Source organism: Acinonyx jubatus, chromosome B1 (genome assembly GCF_027475565.1).
Source record: "Acinonyx jubatus isolate Ajub_Pintada_27869175 chromosome B1, VMU_Ajub_asm_v1.0, whole genome shotgun sequence".
In the NCBI taxonomy this organism is placed as follows: Eukaryota; Metazoa; Chordata; class Mammalia; order Carnivora; family Felidae; genus Acinonyx; species Acinonyx jubatus.
In genome coordinates, this window is record NC_069382.1 from 42842636 (window position 1) to 42861629 (window position 18994).

General features: G+C 43.5%; 1 protein-coding gene and 1 pseudogene across 16 annotated transcripts in view; one reads left to right on the forward strand and one right to left on the reverse strand.

Annotated features, from left to right (window-relative positions):
* Nucleotides 1–18994, reverse strand: part of TACC1 (transforming acidic coiled-coil containing protein 1) — a 120412-nt gene that overhangs the window by 73086 nt on the left and 28332 nt on the right. For 3 of the 16 annotated variants that reach the window (XM_053216576.1, XM_027070875.2, XM_027070864.2), the window contains exon 1: nt 16475–16673. The exons of 8 other annotated variants lie outside the window; for them this stretch is intronic. Coding sequence is in view for 4 of the 8 variants with exons in the window: in XM_027070833.2 (XP_026926634.2) it covers nt 16475–16551 (77 nt within the window). In the remaining 4 variants the exon portion in view is untranslated. Of the gene's footprint in view, nt 1–16474; nt 17529–18994 lie in introns of those variants that run through there. 5 more of the 16 variants (XM_027070833.2, XM_027070856.2, XM_027070849.2 and 2 more) reach the window with 5 other exon arrangements.
* Nucleotides 5119–6515, forward strand: LOC106978401 (60S ribosomal protein L24-like; annotated as a pseudogene).

Consider the following 18994-nt stretch of genomic DNA (forward strand, 5'->3'; position numbering starts at 1 on the left):
CAAACTCACCAACCATGAGATTATGACATGAGCCGAATCAGATGCTTAACTGGCTGAGCCACCCAGGCATCCCGAGACATAAAGCTTTTTGATCAAAAACAAGTTCAATATTTCCTCCTCAAAATGGCATTTGTGGACTGAATTTCATTTACTATTTTCTCATATTCAAAATATTCTTAATTACCTCAACAAGACTCATGAGTCCATTGTATCACCAGCACCTAACTCACAATGGCCCAAGACAGCTGTAAGAAGTATTTCCTATTCTTGGCATCACTACCCCTTCTCTGAGCAAAACTCCACATTTTCTTTGAGAAGCCATCCCCTCCCACCCTCAGGGCCTGTGGTTTGGGTATCTGGCTCCAGATGTAGGAGTGGGAGAGTGAGTCAAGCCTGACTAAATACCACATTCCACAACCAGCCCCCCACACCACCACCCCCACACCTGGTTCTACAAAGAGCACATGACCCAATCACAATCACCTTATGTCTCCTGACAACCTCTCCAAACCCTGTCACCACTACCTCTCCTATTTCCTGTATCAAACCTGTGCCCTCTGATAGGATTCCAAAGAAAATCCAGCATCCTAACGGAGGGAGACATGCTAAAAGCTGCCCACAGGAGCCACCTGTGGGAGAAATAGCCTCTACCATGGTAACTACAGTGTGTTCAGCAGGCATCCCAGGGCACAGGCTGGTATCAGCAGACAGTATATGCACAAATGTGACTCCACACCGGGATTAGCCAACATGATGGGCATTTTCATTAGTCACTGGCCTCTTGGTTCAATAATCCCTTTATTTAAGAAGCTCTGTAAGCCTCAAGTAATGACAGCTGGTAGACACATTTCCCAGGCTGGTGGGTGCCAGGAATGGATCTGTGGAGTTTGTGTGGTAACATTCTTCAGTCTCATTCCAGGGCTCCTGATACATCTGTTTGGTAAAAAGGGGCCTCAGATGTTCCCAGAATTCACTCTCCCTCGCCAACACCACCAACGGCCAAATTTAAAGAAATTCCCTAATTCTTAGATACTTATTGAAGTGTCCTTGTGCTAGAGTCTTTATTTTCTCCCTTTGGTTTTTTATTTTTTCCCCCTCAAATAAGATATGCAGAATTGTTTTATCTCCAGCACCTACACTTCAATTAAATTCACTCATTCAAAAACTTCTATTGAGTGGCTCTCAGTACCCGCAAGGCAGGCCAAGGGAACTTGGCCTCTCTGAAATCGACACACAAAACAGGCACATTACAGACAGCATAATGCAGGGAACTGATTTGTTTCACACATCCCCAGCCTCTGCCTGATGAAAGTAGAGGAAAGCTCAACTATGACCAAAAAAGGAAACAAAATGATTCAGCTTCCATAGAGGGTTTTCAAATGCGTGAAGGGAAAAAGTATGGGGGAGAGGAAGAAAAGAGGGAGGGAGGGAGGGAAACCCAAGAGCGGTGACGTTATCGACTGCAAAAGAGAAAAGTGAGCATGCTCCTCTCAAGATTATTCTCCTCCTGGAGAGCTATTTTCATGCTGATAAATAATGTAGCATCAAAAAAATCTCTCTGCTTTGTAAAGAACATGGGAAATCTAGGATTTGATACTGTCAGCTAGAGTATTCATACTCTATTCAAGACAGACAGCTCTGAATACAGCTCTTCAGCTCAGCAGGGGAAACCACAGTCATCTGACATCTCTATGTATGCAACTGTCACAGCTCTGTGAGAAAGGATGTGTGGGAAAATCAGGGCTGGCAACACAGTGCATGTACGTACACATACACACACCCCCCCATACACACAGCTCACACACAGGCGTGCACAGCACACACAGTCACAGAGACCCACATACACCCCCCCACACCTCTACACAGTCACATGCACACCATACACACGTATACAACAGAATCACACACACCTCACACACATGCGTGCACTATATGAGTCACACACATACACATAGCCCTACACAGACACACACACACACACACACACACACACACACACACACACACAGTCATACACACCCCTCAAACACTTCAGTCCCAACACAAGGCCCAGCCCCACTGACCGTTCGTACAGCAGTATGGAATCGATCAAACAAGACAGACAATTACCAGGGGTATAAAAACAACTTCTACTTAAAAGAAAAAGACCATAAAACTGGGAAAGGTCTGCCAAATGAGAAACACAAGGAAAAATTAAAACGGGTAAGCCCTAGGGAAACAAAGACTGAGAAAAAGAAACGTTGGAAGAACCAGTCAAGTTAGAGTTTTGGTCTCTGAAGAACATTCCTCAAAAACTGGGCTAACCCACTCTCATTAAGGAAGAACTGGCATCCTGTTGGGTTGGGGAAACACCGGTGTCCCCCTTTCTCTGTGTGAATAAAACCTACTGTGGGGCGCCTGGGTGGCTCAGTAGGTTAAGCGTCCGACTTCAGCTCAGGTCATGATCTCGCGGTTCGTGAGTTCAAGCCCCGCGTCAGGCTCTGTGCTGATGGCTCAGAGCCTGGAGCCTGTTTCAGATTCTGTGTCTCCCTGTCTCTCTGACCCTCCCCCGTTCATGCTGTGTCTCTCTCTGTCTCAAAAATAAATAAACGTTAAAAAAAAATTTTTTAAACCTACTGTACAGATTTGCCAGCCATGTGCTACAGCAGCCACCAGAGGGCACCAGAAAGTTCTGTCACACATTCAATCAAATATTTTTTAAAGAGAATTTCTTCAAGATTCGTGTTTCTATAAATACAAAAAGTTACCACGAGCCCCTTCTGCATCCAACACAGGTGTTTATTCTGGAACTCAACCTTTGCACACCAATAAACAACACACGAAGGAGGGAGAAGTCTTCCAACTTCTCAGAAGCCACAAAAAGTATGCTCTGAATCATGTGATTTGAAGTGAAGAGAAACAACACACCCATGAAAAGCTCCTTCCTAGCCAGCGGGAGACAGAAATATCCAAAAATTCAATTTCATTCCCCGTTGTTCCCTATTTTCATTTTTCCTACATGTACTGAGTATCTGATGACTCTCTCTTTTATCCCACCCAACAAAGGAGTCCGCAGAAGACACTGTCTCATCTCAGACCAACCTTGGTCAAGAACTAAGGAGATGGTGGCTGGCGCCCCCTGGTGGGAGGACTGGAGAACAGCGCCTCCTACCTGGCAAGAAGCAGGTAAAAGAGGCCCCCCCACTCCACACCATCCTACCGCTATCTCTTTCCTCCCCACTATTGTCAGCTACTTTTGAAGTTTGGGCACATCTCTTAGTTCTAATCTTATCCTCAAGGGAACCTTCCAACAAGCACTTCAGGTATCAACTGTTAAGGTGGCCCATATTCTTCAGAATTTGACTTGTGTTCCCAAATGTCATTACTAGGACTCATACTAGGAACCATGGCTTCACACATGGGGACCCAGTGGAGGCACAGGTTCGCCAAGGCAAAGGAAGCAATGGGGGACGGGACTGTTCTCAAAGAAATGCTTAAAAGGTGATGTCTGGCAGGTAAAATGTCATTCATCTTCCCACCATTATTTCATGCCCAAGCCTTCCTAGTTTTGTTTTCTCAAACCCCTATTTAAGAACAATTTGGATGTAGCCATAGAAACATAACATTTTGCAGTTGTTAGGAAAGCAAGACTCACAGACAAAAATAATTCAGCAAAGAAACCCAGGAGAGGCATTCTATCTGCTCTGTGTAAATGTAATACAGTATATGGGTATTTATCTATAGAATGGGCTGGACAATGTTTCTCAAACATTTACTTTCCTGAAACCATGTTATCACTAGGGAAAAAGCCATAAAACTTATTTTCTAGCAGGTAACAGAAGCCGCTGCTAGTTAATGAGTTGCCTACATGGCAGACCCACTCTGGAAATGACTGGTAATTTTGTTTCTTCTGCTTCAGCCAGGTTCATTAAGCTTGAATCCCAGCGCTACCATTTACTACTAGCTCTGTGGCCTTAGTTTCTTAACTTTTCCCAGGCCTCAGTTTATTGATCTGTAAAATTCGGATAATAATATACCTCATGGGGTTTAGGAAAGGATTAAATGAGATAATTTTCAGTGGCTTCAGGATCTCTGATCCTTCTAACTTTAATGTATTGTATATATGTGTATTTTCATTTGGAAAAAGCCTACAAACGTTTGATCATATAATCAAGGGATCTGTGATCCAAAGGAGTTTTAAGAGCTGCTGTTCTCAAGCAGAGCATCTTTATAAGATTCCTGGGGCTCCTGTCCTTATCAGTGACATATCATGCTGTCAGGCTTCTGTGGGGGCATGCAGTATGAGACAAGTGTATGGGTTATATTAGAAACAGAACTGGCCTGCTTTCAGAAAATAGCTAGGACTCTAAAGTTTCTATGTAATACTCCTAAATTTAAACAAGCCAAATATAATTTCTTTTGCCCACAACTGTTATTAATAGCATTTGTAGCAGACATACCATAAGATTGGTCAAGCCAAAACTGTACTATGTACAGACAAAAAAGAAATTTATATCCACAGTATCCTTAACAGTGATAATATGAAAATGAAGAAGTGTCAACGTGAGGAATTCTCTTACTTTCCAAAGTTACCAAGTCTCTACAGGTAGAAGAGCAGGCGGATAAAGGACTAGTAGAGAATAGTGGTTAATCATTTGCAATTCCTTATAGAAATCTACAAGGGCTTTATATCATATCACCATGAAAAGGAAAGTCTAGATGGTCCATAGAAAGTGTATGTGTTACAAAACATGCAGATGACCTGAGAGTATTTGAAGGCACCACTGTTTCCATACAGGAAGATAAACTGTTTAAAATGAAACCTTCAAGTGGACCCTAGATTGACCTATGTCAGTGTAAAATCTGTGAGGAAAGCTCTAGTATGGATGTTCTTTTTCTTTTTAACATTTATTTATTTTTGAGACAGAGCATGAACGGGAGAGGGTCAGAGAGACAGGGAGACACAGAATCTGAAACAGGCTCCAGGCTCTGAGCTGTCAGCACAGAGCCCGGCGCGGGGCTCGAACTCACGGACCGCGAGATCATGACCTGAGCTGAAGTCGGACGCCCAACCGACTGAGCCACCCAGGCGCCCCTGGATGTTCTTTTTTTCCCCAAGCTCCACACATTCCCCTCCATTCCCGAAATCATCTCCACCTGTTTGACTCTTCAGCAAATGTCCTGCCCTCAAATACTCAGATTTTAAACATTTAAAATAAGAATGGAAAGACCTTTTCACCATCTTTCCTTCTTCCCAGCTGCTGTAGCCATGAACATCAAGCTGTGGGGTTTCAGTGGGAGCAAGTTGTACCCCAGACACGGGAGGCACCACAGCAAGACTGAGGGGAAGGTTTTCCAACTTGTTCACGCAAAATGTGAGTCGGCACTCGTTTCCACAGCAGATAAACTGGACTCTCCTCTACAAGCACAAAAAGGGACACCTGGAAGACACTCAAAAGAAAAGAACTCACAGCTCAGTCAAATTTCAGAAGGCCATCACTGGTGCATCTCTTGCTGATATAATGGCCAGGAGGATCAGAAACCTGAAATTAGGAAGGCTCAACGAGAACAAACCATAGGGGCTGCCAAGGAAGCAAAAAAGGCTAATCAAGCACCTAAAAAGGCAGCAATGGCTGCTGCTAAGTAAGCCTCCCACGAAGGCAGCACCTCAGTAAAAGACTGTGAAACCCATGAAGCTTTCTGCACCTTTAGTTGGTGGAAAACACAAAGTTGGCAGATCAGATTTTTAAATAAACATCTATTCAAAAAATGAAAAGAGAAAAAGCATCAAGTGTTAAATAGAAGGAAAGAGAGGTTACACTCTAATACTCAATATTTCATTTATTTATTTATTTGGCTAGTGTGGAGCCCAATGCAGGGCTTGAACTCACAACCCTGAGATCAACACATGAGCTAAAGTCAAGAGTCAGATACCTAACTGCTTCAGCCACCCAGACACCCCTAATACTCAATTTTTAAAATGCTATTACAATCTGCAGGAAAATAAAGGATTAATGCAGGTCTTCCTCAATTTACAATGCAGTTATATCTTGATAAAGCCATTATAAATTGAAAATATCATAAGTTGAAAATGCATTTAGGGGCACCTGGGTGGATCAGTTGGTTAAGCTCCTGATTTTAGCTTAAGTCATGGTCTCACAGTTCGTAGGATCAAGCCCAAGTCAAGCGCAGAGCCTACTTGGGATTCTCTCTATCCCTCTATCTCTGCCCCTCCTGCTCTCTCTCTCTCTTTCAAAATAAACATTAAAAAAATGAAGAAAATTCCTTTTATATGTCTAGCATACCAAACACCATAGCTTAACCTAGTCCACCTCAAACGTGCAAAGAACACTTACACTAGCCTACAGTTGGGCAAAATCCTCTAACACAAAGTCCATTTTATAATAAAGCATTGAATGTCTCAAATGGCTCAGCTGGTTAAGTGTCCAACTCTTGATCTCAGCTCAGGTCTTGATCTCAGGGTCATGAGTTCAAGCCCCACACTGGCCTCTGCACTATGGAGCTACTTAAGGAAGGAAGGAAGGAAGGAAGGAAGAAAGATTACTAAATGTAATGTGGTATTCTGGATGGAATTCTGTAACAGAAAAAGGATAGCAGATAAAAGCTAAGGAAATCTGAATAAAGTATGGACTTTAGTTAATATATCAGCAACAGTTTCATTAACTATAACAAATGTACCATACAAATATGAGATGGTGATAGAGGAGATTGTGTGTGGCATCTACAGGAATTCTCAGTAAGTCAGCTGAATTTTTCTGTAAGCCTAAAACTGTTCTAAAATAAAAAGTTAATTTAAAAAATACCTCTCCAACAAAACAAAACAAAACAAAACAAAAATGGTGGAAAAGGGTTGCTAGATTTGTGTGACACAATTTTGTCACTCATTAGCTATGAGACCTTGGGCATGTTGTTTAATCTCTCTGTACCCTTTTCCTCTGTATAAAATAGGAATTGAAAATTATACCTGCCTAATAGGGTTATTTTGAGAATCATTTAAATAAACGCATGTAAGACATTAACATTTTCCTAGCACATAGCAAGCACTCAATAGATGTTAGCTGGCCTCATCATATAAAGAATCCTCACAAATAAATATGAAAAATTAATATCTCATTACAAAACTGACAAATAGAAAGAAATTAAAAAATTACAGCTGGTTAGTAACATATAAGGGAAAAGTTCACTCTCATTGATAAGGACAAAAGAAATAAATAAATCAAAATTATATATTTTTTCTTACCAAACTGGCAAAGATTCAAACTGACAGTGCCCAGAACTGGAAAGGATGCTATAAGCATCTAGAAAGGACACTATACTGCTGGGGGGGAGTGCAGTCAGTACTAGGTTTTTTTTGTTTGTTTGTTTATTTCTTTATTTTTGAGGGAGGGGGGCACGAACAGGGGAGGGATGGAGAGAGACAGACAGACAGAATCCCAAGCAGGCTCTGTGCTGTCAGCACAGAACCTGGCACAAGGCTTGATCCCACAAACTGTGAAATCATGACTTGAGCTGAAATCAAGTCTGACACTTAACCAACTGAGCCACCCAGGCGCCCCTAATTGGTACTACTTTTGGGGGAATAATTTGACAATATGTGGTAATATATAACAAAACATTTAGAATGTTCACATTCTTTGATCCTGTGATTAAACTTCCTAAGTTATTAACCAGAGATGTACAAAGAATTATAAGGATATTTATTAACTGTGTTATTTACATGAGCAAGAACAGTTACCAACCTAAATGTTAACCATTTAGGAAAGAATTGAATAAACTATAATACATGTAGATACTATACCATGTCAGTATAATGACAGAGAAATGTTAATAACATTAAGTCAAAAAAATCAGAATGTAAAACACAGTATAACCCCACTTTTGAAAAATATATTTACTGGAGAAAAAGAGACAGTAATAAAACATACCAAGATATTAACAGTCATCTCTGGGTAATGAGATTATGAGTGATTTATTTTCTTTACAGTTTTCTGTGTTTTCTAAATTTTCAGATTTTTAAAATTATACTTTATGATTATAAAAGAATATATGCTTCTAACAGAAAATCAGGAAAAAGGAAACATTTATATATGCTACTGAATAGCTAATAAACAAAAATGAAGACAGGGTAAGGGGTTGAAAAAGGAAACTCTAGTCCCCTGGATGTGCTGATGGGGTGGGCGGTGAGGTGCTGGGGAGAATCATAGGAAGTTGTGGTTTCCTGGAACCCCCCACCATTTGGTTGAGCCCCTCTGCAAGAATCCTTCTCCCCAGTCTCATCCAGGGCTGCCATGGTGGTTTGGCCAACCCCTCAGCTGAAAACTTCCATCTATGGCTCCTGAAATTAATAAGTCCAAACTCCCACATAAGCCACAAAGACCCCACACCCAGACTTTATCCACTTCTCCAGATTCACCATTTCCCGACGCCACCAGCCCATCCCACATACACCTTACCCCCAAATCCTCACCACTCCCCAGACACAGCAGGCTCCCCACACCACCAGGCCATGCTGCACACAGGCTTTCCTTGCACCTGGACTGCCCTTCCCTGACCCCCTCACCTAGCAACTCATTCATCCTCCAAGACTCCTTCCAGGGTCAGTTTCTTCTCTGCAAACAGGTGGGTTCCCTGATGCTCATCTCTCAGGACGTCTGACCCTCACAGTGATTCCACTTTCCTGCCTGTCTCTCAGGGGCTCCTGTCCACATCTAGGTCCTCTTTGGCTACACGGTGCCTGAGTGTCTGGCTTGGAGCAGGTTCTCAGAAGACATCATGGGGTGAAAAGTCTGGCTGGAGATGGGGAAGGCAGGGAAGGAGAATTTCTGGGACAGCATACTGCCACTGGAAGGCAGTCTAGCATTCTCTCAAGCAAGGCTGGCTGCCACAAGCCAAGAAGAAAAAGCCACAGAGAAAGAGAGAGATATTAAAACATACACACACACGTACACACATGTACACACACACATGTACACACACGCACACTACCTCAAGAAACCCCAAGCAGCTAAGACAATCTTGAAAAGGAAAAAAAGTTGAAGGACCATACTTCCTGTTTCAAACTTACTACAAAGTTACAATCATCTAAATGGTGTGTCACCAGAGTAAGAATAGCCATATGAAAGCCCAGAAATAAAACCTCACATACATGGTCAACTGATTTTCAACAAGGGTACCAAAACCATTCAACCAGGAAAGGATACTCTTTTCAACAAATGGTGCCAGAAAAACTGGACCCACATTCACTCAAAAGAAGGAAGGAGTCCTTACCTTACACTAGATGTAAAACTTACTCTCAAAATGGATACAAGACCTAAACTTAAGAGCTAAACTATAAAACTCTTAGACTAAGACATAGAACAAAATCCTCATGATGCTGGATTTGGTAATGATTTCTTGGATGCAACACCAAAAGCACATGCAATACAAGAAAGAGTAGTTAAGTTGGACTTCATTAAAATTAAGAACTTTTGTGCATCAAAGGATACTATCAACACAGTAAAAAGGCAACCCACATAATAGGAGAAAATGTTTGAAATGACATATATCCGAAGAACGCCTGTAACTCAAGAACAAGAAAACAAACAACTGGGGCACTTGGGTGGCTCAGTCAATTAAGCGTCTGACTTTGGCTCAGGTCATGATCTCACAGTTCACGAGTTCGAGCCCCACATCTGGCTCTGTGCTGATGGCTCAGAGCCTGGACCCTGCTTCAGATTCTGTGTCTCACTCTTTCTCTGGCCCTCCCCGGCTCATGCTCTGTTTCTCTGTCTCTCTCTCTCTCTCTCAAAAATAAAAATAAAACATTAAAAAAAAAAAAAAAAAAAGGGAAAACAAACCTAATCCAAAACTGGACAAAGGACTTGAATAGACATTTCTCCAAAGAAGAGATACAAGTGGTCCATAAGCACATGAAAAGACGATCAATATCACTAATCACTAGGGAAATGCACAGCAAAACAAAATGAGATGCCACTTTACACTCATTAGGCTAGATATGAATTAAAAAAAAAAAAGAAGCAAAAAGAAAGTGTTGGGAGGATGTGGAGAAACTGGAACCCTCATGCATTGCTGGTGGGAATGTAAATGGTGACATACTGGGGAAAACCATTTGATGGTTCCTCAAAAAGTTAAACATAGAGGTACCATGGGGCTGATCAATTCTGTTCCTGGCATATACCCAAGAGAAATGAAAGGAGAGACTCAAACAGGTACCTGCACACTAACCTGCAGAGCAGAATTATTCACAACAGTCAAAAGGTGGAAGTGACCCAAGTGCCCATCAACAGACAAGTGCATAAATAGTATGTGGAGTATACATATCATGGAATATTATTCAGCCATAAAAAGGAATGAAATTCTGCCCCGCGATACAACAGGGATGAACCTTGAGGGCATTATGCTAAGTTAAGTAAGCCAGACACCAAAGGACAAAGGACAAATATTGTAAGTTGCCAGTTACAGAAGGGACCTAGACTAGGCAGACAGAGACAGAACGCAGAATAAAGGTTACCAGGGGCAGGGGAAGGGAGGTTGAGGAGTTACTGTTTAATGGGTGCAGAGTTTCTGTCTGGGATGATGAAAAAGTCCTGGAAGTGGATAGTTGTGGTGGTTATACAACATTGGGAAAGTACTTAATGCCACTGAGTTGTATGCTTATAAATGACTCAAATGGTGAATTTTATGTTATGTGTATTTTACCACAATTAAAAAAATGCAAACAAAACAACAACAGCAAACCACCAAAAAACAAAACACACAGCCCACAATAGCCAGAGTGAGCTTTCTCAGAAGATGGGTCTCCATGTTCCATGGCCATTTGGGATGCAAGCAGTTCATTTCCTTGACCTTGGGTTAACAAATTCATGCACCCTGTGGCCCACTCTGCCTAGGAGCCAACTCAGACCTTAGAAAATCTGTTGCAAGCTCGGGACACCAGCAACTGAGCCTTCCCTGTTTTCCTTTTCTCTTCTTGATTTTTAATTTTTTTAATTTCTTTTTTATTATTTTTTATTTTTTTAGAGAGCAAGAGAGAGCATGCACCAAGCAGGGGAGAGGGAGAGAGAGAATCCCAAGCAGGCTCCATGTTCAGTGTGAGCCCAACGCAGTGCTCAATCTTATGACAGTGAGATCAAGACCTGAGCTGAAATCAAGTCAGCTGCTCAGCTGACTGAGCCACCCAGGGTGCCCCTCGTCTTGATTTTTAACACTGAAACATGTACCAGCTTGGAGAAGCCACACTGAATGGAAAAGAGGGAAGAAACCGCGGAACAAAACTACACCTGAACCCCCTCGGAGTTTCAGTCCTTAACAGACCAACTATCTTCCCTTTTAATGACTTTCAGAGAGAGATTTTTCTTCCCTTATTAACTGTTTACTATTTGAACTGCCCCCATGGTCTAGAAGTTGTGATAGCTAAGCTCAACATACACATACAAATAATCCCCTTGTCATGCAACTCAAACCATTTCCTTTTGTGCTGGCTGCACTGGAGATGGAGCCATTCAAACATGGGCATTTAAAAATTTTCTATAGCAATCGGGAACCTAAGTGTTTTTAAGGACAATATAAATCGCACTGGGTTTCAGAAACATAATTCTCAAAGTTCACTTATTTTGAGTTATATTTTCCTGTGTCTAAAACTTCAAAGCCAGTGCTTCCCTTTTCATGTCAGGGGCATCTGTCCCAAAGTGACTTGCCTGTCAAGGGGCACTTCAGTTTAATTGTTGCTGATTTCGCAGGTCACCAGAACCTTGTAGAAACCGCATCTGATTCACATGATCAGAAAGGTGCATGGGAAAAACACTCAAAACCTCAAACTCGTCCCGACTTTGCCAATGTCTTATTCCATTACGATATATTCCAAATGCAAACAAACACTGGTCTAGAAATTTAATAAAAATTGACAGCAGGTTCATATCTTGCATTCCAGGCAGACAAGCTCAACGAGCAGTAAATGAATTAGTTACACACCATATTCCCTAATGAATAAGAGGCTTTGTTTATGTCATTGTTCAAATCTCTCCACAAATTACTTGTTCTTAGAAAACCCACCCTAGCCACATTTAAAAAAAAAATCACCTAAGGAATCACTGATTTCAAATACTTCTCCAAAGTACCATATTCCCAAACACACGTCCATCCTCTTGATAGTGCATCTTTCTGGAAAATGGAAATTAACTGAGGAAAAAATTAACTTGAAAAAGTTATTGCCTTGTTGAATTAAGACACAAGTCAATCTTCCCTTCAGAAAAGATGCTGCTTTTTTCAAAAATATACATCCCAAAGAAAATAGCATAGCATCTGGTTTATAGCTATATGTAAATGTACTCATAATAACTTAGGTATCGAGTCCTCAGTAAGTACCAGGCCCTGCACTAATAACAGACACTACTTCAAAAAGTAGTTATGAGGGGCACCTCGGTGGCTCCATCAGTTAAGCGTCCGACTCTTGATTTCAGGTCAGGTCATGATCTCAACATCGCAGGATGAAGCCTGGCACTGGGTTCCACACTGGGTGTCCAACCTTCTTGATATTCTCTTTACCTCTCTCTCTCTCTGCCCCTCCCCCGCGCTCGCTCTCTCTCTCTCTCAAAAAAAAGGTAGTTATGATTACTGCCATTTTAAAGATGTAAAAATTTTACTCAGCTGAAGAAATTAACTGTTTTCCAAAGCTTCCTGAACTAAGTAAGCGATCTAGCTGGAATTCTAACCTGAGTCTGCCTCAGTCCACAGCTTCTGTTCCTAATCACCATAATGTGCAGCCTCCCTGAATAAATGAAGTGACATTTCCCCTACCATTTACCAAAGCAGCAGTTTTCTTTCTTTGGGTCTGGGGAAGGGAAACAGCTACAATTTTCAATAATAATCAGTATTGGGGAAGCTAGGTAGCTCAGCCAGTTTAGCGTCTGACTCTTGGTTTCCACTTAGGTCATGATCTCTTGGCTTCGTGGGTTGAGGCTTGAGATTCTCTCTCTCCCCCAGTCTGCTTCTCCCCCACTCACACTGTCTGTCTCTTTCAAAATAAATAAGCTTTAAACAAAATGTTCTTTAATGTTTTATTTATTTTTGAGAGAGTGCAAGCAGGGGAGGGGCAGAGAGAGAAAGACAGAGGATCTGAAGCAGGCTCTGTGCTGATAGCAGCAAGCCTGATGTGGAGCTTGAACTCCCGAACCAGGAGATCATGACCGGAGCCAAAGTCAGACACTCAACTGACTGAGCCACCCAAGTGCCCCCTCCCCAAATGTTCTTAATCATTAAAAATAATAATGAGTATTATCTTGGGGCTCCTGAATGGCTCAGTCAGTTAAGCGTCCGATTCTTAATTTCGGCTCAGATCATGATTTCACAGTTGTGGGATCAAGCCCTGAGTGGGGCTGCACACTGAGGACTGAGCCTGGTTGGGATTCTCTTTCTCCCTCTCTCTCTCTGCTCCTCCCCCACTCACACACTCTCTCAAAATAAATAAACATTAAAAATAATGACTATTATCTTAAAATCAGACATTTCTTTTCATGTACATCCATACTTCCTTATATTTCACAATACAGCTGTCACGAAAGATTTATCTGGCTAATTTTAGCACTAGGTTAAATTATTCCAAAATATAAATTGTGAACATCCTGAAACATAACTTCTTCCTCAAAAGGCAGATGCCAGCAGTAATGCTTTCCTTGTGAGCTTTTCAAGTATTTATTTACTTATTTAAAAAAGGAACAATAGATTTTGAAAATGCAACTGAAAAGGCTTGAGTAGGAGAACTTCCTTAAGGTCAGTGTTATCCACGACAGCCATATGTCCGGCAGGAAATCTGCAGCCGAGTGACATTAACAATGAATCCCCCATTTTCTCAGACCCTGGAGACACTTGTGGCTTGTACATCTAAATAAGGCAGGGCTTGGACAAAGCATACTTTTAGCTTTTCATATGACAGGCATGGAATCTCATATTTCTAATCTTTGACCTGGTGCATGCCAAGTCGTTTGTAGGCTGACTTCTTAAACAGAATCTGCACACTCTGATGAGACCAAATAATCCTATCACCAGCTACATGAGTTTCTGTGCTTCTTTTTTTTTAATTTTTAAAAAGTTTTTATTTATTTTTGAGAGAGAGAGACAGACAGACAGACAGACCATGAGCAGGAAAGGGGCAGAGAGAGAGGGAGACACAGAATCCGAAGCAGGCTCTAGGCTCCAAGCTGTCAGCACAGAGCCCAACGCAGGGCTCCAAACCATGAACCAAGAGATCGTGACCTGAGCCAAAGTCGACGCTTAACTGACTGAGCCACCCAGGTCCCTGTGTGCTTCTTGATGTATTAAATTGGGCTATATTCCCAGGTGAAGATCAAAGATGGGCTTCTATGTTGATCATATTTAGGCAAGCTTTGCTAAATATCTAAAGTACACAGAAGAACTTCATTGAAGAGAAAGATCCTCTATCTATCGCCAAGCCACTGGATAATCTAACAACTGAGAATCAAATTCCTCACCCTAACAACTGAACCTTACACAGAAAGTACTGAGTTCCGGCAGGCTACCAGTGAATGATCCCAATATTTACTTTCAAATTACACAGTAAACCCTGCCACATGTTCACAAAGATTAGTCAATTTTTATCCTTAGGTAAAACAATATATTGTTCAGAGATAAAACTATAACTTGTTTTTTGTACATACATGATTTTATAGCACCTTCAGAACAGCCTATCAAGTGGACGTGGTTTTCATTCCCATTTTACAAATAAGGAAACAAACACAGAGAGGTTAAGGAACAGATAAAAGATCTCCAGCTGTTAAGGAGCAGAACCTAGAATTAAACCCAGGATTATGTGCTTCCAAAACTCTTAACTTCATCTCAGTGTTACACTGCGTCTCATGTTTGTTTTTGAAAAAGGTTAAATCAACTTTGGCAATTTCCTTTTAGTAGGTACTAAGCATTGCTAATTCAGATTCCTGCCTTATGCAGGAAGAATTAAAGGGAAAAAAAGTGGGATGCAGTCTGCCAGCTGAGACAAAAGTTCGCTTCCTAAGACAGCCCTAACTCTCCTGTGGGAGGCAGCTGCAGCAAGAGCTCTGGAGTCAGACAATGGGAGTCCACCACTTTCTAGCTGTGTGACCTTGAACAAGTCACTTAATCTCTCTGTCCTTCAGTTTTCTCATCAGTAAAACAAGGGCAGTAATAGAAATGAACTCAATGTTCTTGGGGGTTAAATAACTTAAAAGAATGTTTTTGCGCATTGTACATGCTTGTATTTAGAGGGTTTTTGCACATTTTACACGCTGGATAATTCTCAGCTCCTTAACAATTAATAAGCTGCCTGAACTAAATTTAGTGTTCATACATAAACATCAGGAGGCACAACTAACATGCCTATTATTTAGATATTCAGAAAGCTACTTTGCCTTGAAAAGATGATCAAGGGGCGCCCGGGGGGCTCAGTGGGTTAAGCCTGACTTTGCTCAGGTCATGATCTCACTGCTTGTGGGCTCGAGCCTGGAGCCTGGAGCCTACTTGGATTCTGTCTCCCTCTCTCTGACCCTCCCCTGCTCGCACTCTCTCTCTCAAAAATAAATAAACATTAAAAAGAAAGGAAAAAAAAGATGATCAAAAGCCCTCCCATGGCACAGACTGTTGTATGTCAAGGCCCAGGGTATCCTTCTCAAACGAAATAGCTTTGTCACTGGCTGCCTGAAAATACAGTATGAGTTCCTCCACATTACCTCACCTCCAAGTTACACACACGCTCCAAAATTAATTTTAAATGAAAAGGTTAACTATTGTTTGGGTTCTCAAGTAGTTAGCAACGCATCCTCTCTGGCGAGAAGCGTGGCCACCTTGCAAACCGTGCAACTAATTTGCTCTAAATCACGTTCTCTAAAAGTGTTCCTTCGCAGCTTGCATTTCAGTTACTTGGTGTCCCCAATTGTTGTTGTCCCAGAACAAAAGCCTAATTGCTGCTGCTACAATACAGCCCTTTTTCTGAGATCATCATGAAGCCCTCGGAGCAAACAAGAGAGGGAGTTCTCATGAGCAGCAAGCACTGCATCCAAATTCCTGCACTCCAAAGGCCAACACGAGCCAAATTATCGGAGACTCGAGCCCCTTTCTAATATCTACACTTCCCTGCAAATAGCTGTCTCGCGAATACTTCAGAGCCCTTTAGGACACATGTGTTCCCCTGCCCGGACGAGTTCGGAAAAACTCGGGGCCCCTTTCTCCCACCCGCGCAGCGTGAACATGCGCCGGGCAGCAGCCCCGCCTGGGCGCGATTTTGTCGCGGTGGGGTCGTGGCCGGGCGCCCCCGGCCCCGCAGGGCGAGGCTCGGGACGGAACGTCCCACCAGGCCCAACCCGGAGCCCCCGGGCGCGGGCGGGAGCCCCACCTTCCCGGCCCCTGAGGGACCGGCGCCGTGGGCTCGCATCCCGGGCTGGCACGCAAACCCCCGAACGGCGGCCCCGCGGAGGGCTCAGGGACTCACGCGCTCTCTCGGGCTGTCGGGGGCCTCTCCCCGGCCGGCTCCCGGCCCCGCGGGCTCTGAGAGTGCGAGGCTCCCATGGCTCGGAGCTCTGCGCCCCGGCTGCGCCGGCCCGAGCTCCGCGGCGCGCCGGCTCAACCCGGACCCTAGGCGGGGAGGAGGCGGCGGGGCGGGGGAGGAAGGGTGGGGCGGAGGGGCGGGCGGGTGGTGTGGAGCCCTGCCTCAGGGTCCCGGCCGCCGGGAAAGCCGGCTAAAGGGCGTTGCTCGAGACGCCGCCAACTTCGCCGCCAATTGCAGGGCTCGGCCTGCGCCGCGGCTCGGGACGCACGCCCCGCGACGCCGCGGGGAGATGCTGAGCTGCCGGAGGGGCTCGGGTCGCGGGTTCCGCACTCCCAGCCGGGGAGCCGCTCGGCGGCAGAGGAAAACAGGTGGAGTGGGTGGGGGCCTGGGCGCGCCCCCGGATCCCCAAGGACGGGGAGACGTCGCTGTTTCTGCCTGCCCGGCCCGGGGCGCTCGGCGGCGCCTGGCTAGCCCCTGCTCGAGGCTAACAGGGAAGAGGCTCTGCGGGGAAGCACCAATAGGGGGCGGTGTGTGTCGGGATCCCGAGACCGAGGCTGCCTTTCCGCACGGCACCGCTCCCCCGCAGCAACTTCTTCGGAGACTGAGGCGGGGGCTGAGCTGTGCAGAAAAACGGGTTCATCCTGGTTGTGCCTCCGTCTAGCTGGGACACATAACTGCACCCTATGCGAGTCATCTGTAAAATGAGGTTGTATGTTCATTTTTACCTCTAATGTCCCTTCTGGTTCTGACATTCAGTTTAGAATGAATTCTCTTCCTAATGCTGTCTTAGGGAAAAATGCACCCTATCCCTCCCACTGCGCCTGTGACCCACCTAATGACACACCTAGTAACTCCCTTTGCATAATATTTCATGCCCTTTCTCATCCATTCCCACCTCCTACATCCCTCCTCTCCAGCCATCTCTCCTCCATCCCAGAGTTTTGTTTTGTTTTAAAACAAAGATTGGAATGCCCTTTTGTTTTGTTTTTTTTTTTAAGAATTTATTTTTATTTTTTTTTAATTTTTTTTAACGTTTCTTTATTTTTGAGACAGAGAGAGACAGAGCATGAACGGGGGAGGGGCAGAGAGAGAGGGAGACACAGACTCGGAAGCAGGCTCCAGGCTCTGAGCCATCAGCCCAGAGCCCGACGCGGGGCTCAAACTCACAGACCGCGAGATCGTGACCTGAGCTGAAGTCGGACACTTAACCGACTGAGCCACCCAGGCGCCCCAAGGAATGCCCTTTTGTGCTAACACCTATTTATCCTGCCAGACCAACTCATACCTTCCTTCTATAACTCTATCCTGCATCCTGATAGTACATCTTTTTTTGTTGTTTTGTTTTTTGGTTTTTGTTATTGCCGGTCTCTTTCACTAGAATGTAAACTCTGCGAAGACAGAGAATTTGTTTTTTCACTGTTGCCCCAGCACCGCCTGGTGCATAGTAGACATTAATAATTGTCGATAAATGCATTCATCCTATACTCATTTGATCGTTTTCCTCCCCAGTGTTCCCACACCATGTGTTAATTCCTCTAACATACCACTTACCAATCTTATTTTATAATTATTTGTCTTTCCACTAGAATATGAGTTCTGTAATGACAAGAACCCTTTCTTATCTCTGTATGCAAGCTTAGTGCCTGGCACAGTGCCTCTATCCTGGCATATATACGATAAGTATTTGCTGAATGAATGAATGAGTGAGTGAGCGAGCCAGTGGCAACGCACACAGAATGGTGTTCAATATCAACTTAATTCTTGACTCGAAGCTTTAGGCAATGAAGATGTATGTGCCTACATTTTAATGTTTCTAGAAAGGGTTAGAAAACTCATACTAGAGACTTAATATTTACAATAGATCTCTCTCTCTTTTTTATGTCTAATTTTTATTTCCTGTTTATACATTATCTACACTCTACTATAGCCAGAGAGTTCCTAGAGTTCAGGATGCTGCCACACTGTAGGCATATACAAACAGAGTCTTTGGGGGTGGGAAAATAAACAGTAATTAGTAAAAGTGTAGTGAGACTAGGAATTGAGACGGGGAGGGGAGGAGGATTTCAAATAGCTGTAGAAAAGTTGACTTTTGGCAGATGATTAAAAAAAAAAAGCTCACATTCTTCACACATCCTGTCTGTAATACCTTGGCACTGAGATTGAAGTGCCACTGATAACACAAACATAACCCTGTCAGAGCTGTGGTCCCTTTCAGAGGAACACTCAGCCTCTCCTGGTAAGAAAGGTCTTTATTCCCAGTGGATCATTCTAAGGGAAAAATGGGAGGGGGGCGGGGGGGAAGCAACAGGCGGGGCAGGGAAGGAGGGGAAAGCTTTCTTTCTACTGGGTAGACAAGATGGGCTGTTGGGAAAAGTTTTATTATTATCAGTGGAGAAAGGCACAGGGTAGCATCACTAAAATGGTTTAAAAGAAAAGGAAATATGTGACATCCACACCCTATTG